This window comes from Triticum dicoccoides, chromosome 5B, assembly GCF_002162155.2.
Source record: "Triticum dicoccoides isolate Atlit2015 ecotype Zavitan chromosome 5B, WEW_v2.0, whole genome shotgun sequence".
Classification (NCBI taxonomy): domain Eukaryota; kingdom Viridiplantae; phylum Streptophyta; class Magnoliopsida; order Poales; family Poaceae; genus Triticum; species Triticum dicoccoides.
This window is the reverse complement of record NC_041389.1, coordinates 246,951,694-246,963,062: the sequence shown is the minus strand read 5'-3', so window position 1 is coordinate 246,963,062 and position 11,369 is coordinate 246,951,694. Positions and strand designations below refer to the sequence as shown.

The 11,369-nt window shown below is 49.1% G+C and overlaps 1 protein-coding gene across 1 annotated transcript; it reads right to left on the bottom strand.

Moving 5' to 3' along the window:
- Positions 1 to 5,694: 5,694 nt before the first annotated feature.
- LOC119305371 (probable purple acid phosphatase 20) lies at positions 5,695 to 8,642 on the bottom strand. Its single transcript, XM_037581899.1, has 3 exons — positions 8,209 to 8,642; positions 6,889 to 7,180; positions 5,695 to 6,786 (listed from the first exon to the last, which is right to left on the bottom strand). The coding sequence occupies exons 1-3, from the start codon at positions 8,371 to 8,373 to the stop codon at positions 5,933 to 5,935; spliced, it is 1,311 nt and encodes a 436-aa protein (XP_037437796.1). The 5' UTR covers positions 8,374 to 8,642; the 3' UTR covers positions 5,695 to 5,932.
- Positions 8,643 to 11,369: the final 2,727 nt, after the last annotated feature.

The window sequence follows — 11,369 nt, the reverse complement described above, 5'->3', positions numbered from 1 at the left end:
AGAGAAGCCACTAGTGAAACCTATGGCCCCGGGGTCTACTTTCAATTATATAAGTTTCCGATCTACTTTATTTTGCAATCTTTACTTTCCAATCTACATCATAAAAATACCAAAAATATTTATCTTATTATCTCTATCAGATCTCACTTTTGCAAGTGTCCATGAAGGGATTGACAACCCCTTTATCGCGTTGGTTGCATGGTTCTTATTTGTTTGTGTGGGTACGAGGGACTTGCGTGTAGCCTCCTACTGGATTGATACCTTGGTTCTCAAAACTGAGGGAAATACTTACGCTACTTTGCTGCATCACCCTTTCCTCTTCAAGGGAAAACCAACGCGGTGCTCAAGAGGTAGCATGTACCCTGCCCTGAGTTTGGCAAGGGAGTACAATTTTGATCTAGGAGTAGATCACTGGACAGCGGTCAAGATTATCCTTAGTGAGGACTAAGGAAATATTTATCGATTATGGAGGTGATAAAAGAGCTCGTCATAAAGAGTTACATCGATGCAAGCTTTTACACCGATCCAGATGACTCTAAGTCTCAATCTGGATACATATTGAAAGTTGGAGCAATTAGCTAGAGTAGCTCCGTGCAGAGCATTGTAGACATACAATATGTGCAAAATACATACGGCTCTGAATGTGACAGAACAGTTGACTAAACTTCTCTCAAGAGAAAAACATGATCACACCGTAGTACTCTTTGGGGTTAATCACATAGCAATGCGAACTAGATTATTGACTCTAGTAAACCCTTTGGGTGTTGGTCACATGACGATGTGAACTGTGGGTGTTAATCACATACAAATGTGAATATTGGTGTTAATCACATGGTGATGTGAACTAGATTATTGACTCTAGTGCAAGTGGGAGACTGAAGGAAATACGCCCTAGAGGCAATAATAAAGTTATTATTTATTTCCTTAATTCATGATAAATGTTTATTATTCATGTTGGAATTGTATTAACCGGAAACTTAGTACATGTGTGAATACATAGACAAAACTTATAGTCCCTAGTATGCCTCTACTTGACTAGCTCGTTAATCAAAGATGGTTATGTTTCCTAACCATAGACATGTGTTGTCATTTTATGAACAGGGTCACATCATTAGGAGAATGATGTGATGGACATGACCCATCCGTTAGCTTAGCGTTATGATCGTGTCATTTTCATTGCTACTACTTTCTTCATGACTTATACAAGTTCCTCATATTATGAGATTATGCAACTCCCGAATACCAGAGGAACACTTTATGTGCTACCAAACATCATAGCATAAAAGGGTGATTATAAAGGTGCTCTATAGGTGTCTCTGAAGGTCTTTGTTGGGTTAGCATAGATCGAGATTAGGATTTGTCACTCCGTGTTTCGGAGAGGTATCTCTGGGCCCTCTCGGTAATACTCATCACTATAAGCCTTGCAAGCATTGTGACTAATGAGTTAGTTGCGGTATGAAGTATTACGGAACGAGTAAAGAGACTTGCCAGTAACGAGATTGAACTAGGTATTGAGATACTGACGATCGAATCTCGGGCAAGTAACATACCGATGACAAAGGGAACAACGTATGTTGTTATGCGGTTTCACCGGCAAAGATCTTCGTAGAATATGTAGGAACCAATATGAGCATTCAGGTTCCGCTATTGGTTATTGACAGGAGATGTGTCTCAGTCATGTCTACATAGTTCTCGAACCCATAGGGTCCGCATGCTTAATGTTCGATGATGATTTGTATTATGAGTTTATGTGATTTGATTACCGAAGGTTGTTCGGAGTGCCGGATGAGATCACAGACATGACGAGGAGTCTCGAAATGGTAGAGACATAAAGATTGATATGTTGGAAGGTTATATTCGAACACCGGAAGGGTTCCGAAGTGTATCAGATATTTTGGAGTGCCGGAACCCCCTGGGGAGTCAATGGGCCTTAATGGGCCCTAGTGGAGATAGGAGGTAGCGGACAAGTGGTGGGGCGTGCCCCCCTAGGCCCAAACCGAATTGGTTTAGGGTTTGGGGGCCCGGCCCCCCTTTCCTTCTTCTCTCCTCCTCCTTCCTCCTCCTAATAGGAATAGGAAAGGGGGGGGGGCAAACCTACTTGGAGTAGGACTCCCCCCTTGGACGTGCCTCCTCTTGGTCGGCCTCCTCCTCCCTCCCTCCTTTATATACGTGGGGAGGGGTACCCAAAGGCACAACAGACAACACAAGTTGATCTTTTAGCCGTGTGCGGTGCCCTCCTCCACAGTTACACACCTCGATCATACCATTGCGGAGCTTAGGCGAAGCCCTGCGTAGGTAGCATCATCATCACCGTCGCCATGCCATCGTGCTGACGGAACTCACCCTCGGCCTCAACTGTATCAAGAGTACGAGGGACGTCATCGAGCTGAACGTGTGCCGAACGCAGAGGTGTCGTACGTTCGGTACTTGGATCGGTCGGATCGTGAAGACGTATGACTACATCAACCGCGTTGTCATAACGCTCCGCTTTCGGACTACGAGGGTACGTGGGCACACTCTCCCCTCTCATTGTTATGCATCACATAGATAGATCTTGCGTGATCGCAGGATTTTTTTTGAAATTACCACGTTCCCCAACATATTTGCTATTGTATATCTTAATATTTTTGTTTATAAACTTGGTCAAAGTTTGTAAAGCTTGACTTTGACCAAAGCTAATATGCAAACTAAATAAAAATGGAGGGAGTACAATGTTTGCTTTATAATATGTCACCTATGTATTCATTATGCGTTGCTTTTTGAACATATGTATACATATGTGTTTTGCATTATATGTTCATGCGTTGCAAAACAAATTTGAGCAAAATATGTGAAAATATTATATACTTTTTTAGCATAAACAATTTTTTAAGGAGTAACAAAATAGGTTGAAAACCTAGAAATATGCTATTAAAGTTTTAAGGAAAAGAAACTCGAGCAGAAGCACACCTAGCCACTAACTTAGTTTGCTAATACAAGTTTGGATATTCATGTGAAGAACACAAGCATACATGTTTTGTGGTTGCAAGGTTGTTTGTGTGATATTGCTGAAATACATAGTTTGTGAGCTTCAGCCATGGAAGTAGAAAAACACTCTATTTTCTGACCTGAGATGATTTTTAGTTGGAGGAGCTGCAGATAGAGACATGTTCTGCCACCATGGGCGTTGTAATTTACTTAAGCAAGAAAACAGTTGTTAGTGGTTCTCAAGTAACCTTAGTGAGGATCGCGTCATTGGTAAGCAGCTGATGTTGCTAAGTTATGACACCTCTTTCTGAACCTTAGTGAGGAGCTACACATTTTGGTTGTCGTTCCTGACCATGTGATCTTGATTTAAGTAGCAAAAACTTTCTCCAAAGCTCTTACTGAATCCCCAAACCAATCGCCACAATTATAATTCACATACATTTTTCTTTAGAAAAGGGGGAGATCCCCGACCTCTGCATCAGAGCGATGCATATGGCCACCTTTATTAATAAGCAAATAAGTTCAACAAAGGTCTTGAAGTCTCAAACAAACGAACCAAAAAAGCTCACAAAGAGCAGAAGGGTAAAAGAAAAGAAAGATAGGAAAACTAATTGCCTATCCTATTACAGGACCGCCATCGAAACCGGTTGAAGATAGCCCGAGCTATCATCTCCCATCGGATAGATCCAGTAACCAAACACTCCCTGGCCTCCGTCTGAGTGAGTGGCGACCACATACGGATCAACACAGTGGCTCGGAAGATAACCTGCAAAAAATGAGTATTTGTTGTTCTGTTAAAAACCAAATCATTCCTGCAGTTCCAAACTGCCCATAGTAAAGCACATACTCCTACACGAATGTGTCTCGCTGTTTCGAAATCTATCCTATCAAGCCACGTCCAAAATAACATGTTGATATTATTCAAAGGAGTGATATTAAAAGCTATATGAACAGTCCGCCATAAAATTTTCGCCATCGGACAGTCAAGAAAGAGGTGTTTGATGGTCTCATCCCGGTCACAAAAACTACATCTTGTAGAACCAATCCAGTTGCATTTTGTCAAGTTGTCCTTAGTTAAAATGACTTGTTTGTGTACAAACCACATAAACACTTTAACTCTCAAAGGTACTTTGACATTCCAAACATGTTTCGAACTAGGAATAGAGCTAGAGTTGATAACATCCATATACATGGATTTAACCGTAAACTCTCCATTCCTGGTTAGCTTCCAGCACAACTGGTCTGGACGTTGAGAAAGCTGCACATTCATCAGTCGTCTCACCAGATGGAGCCAGGCTTCCCAACGGGCTCCGGCAAGTGTTCTCCTGAAGTGAATATTGAGAGGAGTGGACTGAATCACGGTTGCAACGAAAGCATCTCTTCGTTGAACAATGCTATAAAGGGAAGGATGTTGAAGCGCGAGGGGTGTTTCCCCTAGCCATGTATCCTCCCAAAATCTCGTAGAGGTACCGTGTCCGACTATAAACTTTGTCCTGTTGAAAAAGACTGATTTAACTCTCATCAGCCCTTTCCAAAAAGACGAGTCTGTCGGCCTAACTGTCACCTGGGACAAAGTTTTGGAATGAAGGTACTTATTACGCAGAATCTGCACCCACGTGGCCTCCGTCTCTACAGATAGCTTATACAACCACTTGCTGAGAAGACATCTGTTCTTAACCTCAAGATTTTCGATACCTAGACCCCCTTGGTCTTTCGGTCGACAAATAATATCCCATTTAGCAAGTCTGTAGTTTATTTTCAGGTCATCACTCTGCCAGAAGAAGCGGGATCGATAGAAATCTAGTCTTTTCCGATCTCCAATTGGTACCTCGAAAAAGACAAGAGAAACATAGGCATGCTCGTGAGTATCAAATTAATGAGAATTAATCGGCCCCCATATGACATCAGCTTGCCCTTCCAGCAACTCAGTTTCTTTTCAAATCGATCCTCGATACACTTCCATTCTCTATTTGTTAGCTTATGATGGTGAATTAGTATACCCAAATACGTGAAAGGTAAAGCCCCCAGTTCACACCCGAACAATTGTTCGTACGCCTCTTGTTCCTCATTGACTCTTCTGAAGCAGAACAATTTGCTTTTGTGGAAGTTAATCTTTAACCCGGTCAATTGTTCGAATAATCATAACACCAGCTTCATGTTTTTCTCTTTTTCCAAGTCATGCTCCATGAAGATGATAGTATCATCGGCGTACTGTAGGATAGATACCCCTCCATCAACTAGATGAGGTACCAGGCCACCTACTTGACCAACATCCTTTGCCCTTCCTATTAGAATTGTCAACATGTCGACTACTATGTTGAACAGAATAGGTGACATTGGATCTTCTTGTCTCAGGCCCTTATGTGTTTGGAAATAGTGACTTATGTCATCATTCACTTTGATTCCAACACTTCCTTTTTGCGTGAAAAATTCTACCTGGTGTCTTCAGGCCTGATCAAAACCTTTCATGCGCAAGGCCTGTTGCAGAAATGACCATTTGACTTTATCGTACGCTTTTTCGAAATCCACTTCGAAAACAACCCCGTCTATTATTTTCGTATGGATTTCAGGTACATATGCAGTTTGATTCCATGTGAAGTCAACGACCGACTATTTACGGAATTCTTCAGGTTTGCTTGATGAAGTTGCATTCAACAAAAAAAAGGGTTTAATTATGGGGAATTTTTGCAGGTAATATCCATCTAGGTTGGTTTTGCTTGCTGTCGCAGCAATTGTTATTCCAGGTTGGTTTACTTGCTGTTGTCCTCAAATGATTCAACTTCTTTTCTCATCAGCAACCGTTGTCCCGTGACACAGTTTGTTCACAGTACTACATATGGCAAACAGTAACAGGAACAATCTTTGTCTCTAAATCATACTGTGTATATATATAGTATATGAAAAACACTATTTTTGGTCATGGAGTACGATTCAATCTGTGCTGGCATCAGGTGCGGTTTGGTCATCATTTTTTACAGGCCGGGTTGGATGCGAGACTGGTGATCCAAGCCTGGTCAGCCACCACGGGCTCGTCGTCCTCGTTCCGGTGCCACGTCCACAGGGCGTGCGTCACGTTCACCACCTGCAGCCTGCCATGCCCGAAGCTGGCCTCCCGGAACACGGACGTCTTGGGCTGCGGGTCGATGTACTTCTCCGCCAGCCCTTCCCGGTTGCCGCCGTCTCCGATGGTCACGTACACCGGCCCGCACTCGTCCTCCTTGTCGCCGTACACGCGCGCGAACCTCTCGTACGCGTGCACGTGCCCGGCGAACACCGCGTCCACGCGGGCGCCGAAGAGCAGCGCCTCCATGGCGTCGCGCATGCCGTCGCCCTCCCCCTGGTGCGCCTTGTTGCTGTTGTACCACGGCGCGTGGACCAGCGCCACCACGAACGACGTCTTGCCGCGGTCGACCCCGGCGAGGTCGCCCTGCAGCCACCTGTGCTGCGCCGTGCCGGCCTCGTAGTCGGTGTACGAGCCCAGCATGACGACGTGCACGGCGCCGCCGGCCACGTCGAAGGAGTAGTAGAGGTTGGACCCCGAGGACGAGGCGCCGGCGTCGTACGGCATGCGCCACCGCGCGTTGTAGGCCTTGAAGGGGTGGCGCTCGACGAGGGGGATCTTCTCCACCTCGTGGTTGCCCTCGGTCACCATCCAGGGCCGCGCGCTCGCCAGGGGCTCCACGAGGCGGCCGTACGAGTCCCAGCGCGGCTGGTCCAGGTCGGCGTACGACAGGTCGCCGGGGAGGAGCAGCATGTCGTAGTCGGCGGCGGCGATGTGCTGCAGCGTCGAGTTGGTCCACTCCGTCTGGCCCAGGTCGCCTGCATGCGCGTCCCCGTTCCATTGTGGCATTATGCATGAGACTTTGAAAACTTGAAACGAAAAAACTGAGACTCTGAGAGCAAGATGCATGCATGCATTACCAGCGATGACGAAGGTGAAGGGTAGGCCTGACGGGGGCGTTCGGAAGGAGAACTCCCGCGACGGGTCGGAGCTGCAGCGGTAGTAGTACGTGGTGCTGGGTTTGAGTGGGCCGACGACCGCGTCGTGGATGTTCCCCGAGTGGTACAAGAGGTAGGAGTAATCGGTGGTGGTTCCGGTGGCGGAGAAGGGGTACTGGCCTGAAGCCGTGCCATAGTCCACCGTCGCCGGTGCGTCGTCGTCGGTGATCCATGTCACCCTCATCTTGTCAGGGCCCACAGCCGACACATGCACCTGAAAGTTGTACCACATAATGATTTAAACCCACTACTAACTTTTGGGGTATTTAACGGTGAATATTGGCTTAGCGCCAAGCAAAACATTTTGCAAGAGCTTTCAACCACATCAAGTGTGATGTTAAGCGAGTCTTAATACACACTCTCTATCGTTCATGGGATGAAGCTTGATGTCAAATTTTGTCAGCCTTCTAATCCACATTAGGAAACTTTCCAACTGTTAGGAGAGAGAAGACGGACAAAATTAGTGTACCCCTGGCTGAAAAGCATCCTAATTTGCATAAACGGATACACTGAATGCAAGTGTGAACATTCAAATGCGGTGGTTTATGGTTTCTAGCGTGAGCTGTCCATGCCAACAATTTGGCACTCCGATGCAGTATAGTTTCACACAGGCCGGACAAAGTTTGGCAGATAATGAAACACTCGTATCCAGTTTTGGTTTGGTTGTTTTCCTGAAGGAAAAGGCAATGTATGGGCGGTGGCTCAAGATTGCCATCATTAATTGCAGCACTATACTAGTAGTACTCCTAGTAGGTCATATACAAATTTGCAGCACTCCTGCTTTCCTCCATGGACGATATTAAAAGTAGTACCAAGAAATATGCTAGTGGGACTCACCAAACTATGGCGCCTAGGCCAAACCACATGCCGACATGGTCAGGAACGACAACCAAAATCAAGATCACGAGGAACTCCAAAGCAGCGCAGCAGGGGATGGGATGGATGTTGCTGCGGGGGTTAGGATTTTGGTTGGACCCATGGACTCATCACTCATGCACAAAACACTTTTCTTCCACTAACACTCAATCCAACAGAATTATAAAAATGAAACTAGGGAATGGTCTCCACGGGGACGAACAACTGACATGGCATTTCAAGATTTCAGATTGCCAAATGGCCTGATCACGCCGGCTGGTCGGTGTCTCAGGATCTAAAGGTGCCGGAAGAAACCCCGCCGAGAAAGAAGCGACAGCGCTATCTACCTACGGGGAGTATTGATCTGAGCAGACGCGCGGCACGTACCTGCTGCGGCGTCTGGCCGCCGGCGTCGGCGTCCCGGCGCAATGAGAGCGTCGCCCTGGGCCTCGGGCGCACGTACGGCGACGTCACGGCGAGGCACGCCGGGGGCAGCGACGACTGCGCGAGGACGAGGAGAGCCAGCGCCACCGTGCTCTTCTTCGTCCCCATCGTCCTGAACTTGAACTGAAAGGAGGCGAGGGCAGAGTGGAGAGGGGTGGAGGGACGATGAATGGCTTGATGGGAGCAGCGGGCCGCGGTATGTATAGTACGAGGCTGGCAGGTTGCGCGCAGGCGACGGACGCGATATAGTCTTGTTTTCTAGAGCGCACAATAATGGCGGGCTGCCGCTGCCGTGGCCGGATTTTGGATGTGTTTTCAGGTGGGAATCTGACTCCTGGATCCGGTATTGGGTCAACCTTGGGTGACTCGTGTCCCTAGACCAGTGTTTTTGGTGCGATACTGGGGCTGTGAACTGGGAGGCCGTGTTCTTTTCTTCTGTTGGGCGGTCTACGCGTATTGGGGGATGGGATTTGGCTTGAGTTCCCGTTGCTCGTGACGTGGTGGCAATGCCTCTTCCTTTCTTTTTTGTCGGCTTGGAGTGGAGGTCTGTTAGCTGCAACATTGTGACCAGACGGCACGGAACTTTAAATAAAAACAAAATGAAATCTAGTGCTGGCTTTCTCATAGGAGGTCATCCGAGCTACCGTCCCTCGATGAGATAGAAACGAGTGAACGCTTTCGTTTGCGCTGGGAGGCCCTTCGATGTTTGTCGACGCGTGCTGCATGCCTCCGCCCTGCGCCGCTCATCCTCCTCGCTCTCCCGGTAGACGGCCGCAAGGGCCGCCTGGTCTTCCTCCTTAACGATGAGCGGCGGCGGCACGCTGTGGTCGACCTCGCGCACGCCGCGCCGCCTCGCCTCCTCGTGCTCGAAGGCAAACCAGTGCGCCCAGTTGGGCGAGTCGTAGGCGTAGGCCTCGTCGTGGCGCTGCTCCGGCGTCAAGAGCGCCCGCCGGCGACGCACCTCCTCCGCGTGCGCCCTAGCCGACCGCGGCGCCGCCGGCACTGGGATCCTTTCCGGATCCAGATGCCAGTCGTGCGACAGCGTCACGTCGGGGTACGGTAGCGGCACGCGGTGGTGCCAGTGCCACTCCGCCTGGTGCACGGACACGTTCACCCGCTGCCTCTGCCGATGAGCCGGCGCAGACGGAGGCGGGGTGAACTCCACGGGGAAGGGGACAGCGGGGGCCTTGCCCTTCGACTTGCTGCCGCTGCCAGAGAAGAGCCCCATTTGAACGGCTAGAGTGGCTAGGGTTTGCTTGCCGGGGAAGGGGGAACGAGCGTGGCCTAGATGGGGACGGGAACTGGATGAGGACGGCCCCGCCACACGGTCGGCTTAAAAAAGGACGACCGCCATCGCTGACGCATGGGCCCGTGGTAATAAATTAAGATGACCGACGAGGGGACGGGTAGTTGGGCGACCGCCAGGTGGGGCCGCGGCGGACATCGAGAAGGCACGCGTTGCGTACGTTCTACGTCCGCACCGACGCATTTGAGACGCAAATTTGGGCCTCAAATGCGTCGGCGCGGACGCGTTTTGGGTTTGGGTCGACGCGTTGGGCCTCCATTTTTGTCCGCGCCGACCCGAACGAACGGCGGCGGACGAAATGGGTCGCCCCGTTAGAGTTGCTCTAATCCACCTCTTGAATTGCTATAAGGTACGTGAATTCCGGGGCCCTCGACCCCACCCAACCCCTACAACAAATCTTTATAAAATCCCTATAATCAAGACTAGTTTCTCCTCAAAAAATTTGGAAGGGCGGAAGCCATGGATTTGCAGACAAAATATGGGTGATTTTGTAAGGAAAGAACATGAAATTTTCCTATGCGGGAAAACCAAAGGGTTACATCAATGAAATACCCTCCTATACAGTTTCAGTTGCTGAGGGATGTTAGTAGTAGTTGTCGACATAATGAGATTTCGCACGAGAAACTAGTTGTCTTGCTGAAAGTTGCCATGACAATATGGATTTTTTGTCCAAAAGGACCCCCTGGCCAACAGAATTGCCAAAAAAGACCACATGTCAAAAACATTGTCGAAAAAGACCCCCTCGCTAGTGGCGGCAGGCGCGACAGGCGACACGTGGCACCTGCCGCCACGCCAGGAGGCGGCGGGCCCTGCCGCCACCGCAAGAGGCCGCCGCGCGGGGTATAACGTTTCTGCATAGTGCGCCGAGCGGCGACGGAACGGGCCAGGCCAGGTGGGCCATGCCGCCAACCAGCGAGGCGGCCGCTGTTGCCGCTGTCGGGCGCGGGCCGACAACAGCAGCTGCACGGAAGGCGAGGCACAGGCTCGGATGCCACCGCAGCTGGCGGCACCGCTGCTGCACGGGCGACAGCCCCTGACCCCTGACGCGCTGATTCCCATGACAGCGACCTGGCGGGGCTAATTCCAACGGCGGGAAATGGACGCTGATGTGCTGCTGCCTTTCCCCGAGAATCACTTGTGCTTTTTCTTCTGCCTGGAAATCGCTCCTGCTTTTGCTTGTTTTGCTTGAGTGGATGCGACGGCACTGCGAGAGGAATCCGAGGCTACGGGAACCTGTTGTGCCGACACTACAGGGATCGTAAAATTTCGTCTGTTCGCGTTTATTTTCTGGCCATCATTTGTCGTCTGAGCCTATAAAAGGAGACATCGAGGCTCTCGTCATCTTCGTCCAGCCATCCTCGAAATCGCCACTGCGCAAAGTGTGTAACATATTTTTCAGCCGGTATGAGTTTGCCTTGCTCGAATCAAAGCATTAGGCCGAGGAAAATGAAGAATGCAAGTTTGCCTCCGGGGGTGGCAGTCCTGCGGTGTTGGTGTGGCGATCTTTGCAAGGTGAAGGAGGTGACGGATTTTTCAGATTGGTTGGGCATGAAGTTTTTCATGTGCGCCAACAATGAGGAAGATCCACCATAGCTATTTCAGAGTACGACAAGCCTCCGGTATGCTTTAACCATCACGAATAGATATTATATGTATTTTGATTGATTCTTTAATAACATTCTTCTTTCTTGTTGTAGTCTCCTCCGCCTCTGTGCATGTACTATCGTTGGATTGACACGGAGAAGCCAGCTTGGGCAGTGACTGAGATTCATGAAAGAAGTCGCCGTGCATGGAATAG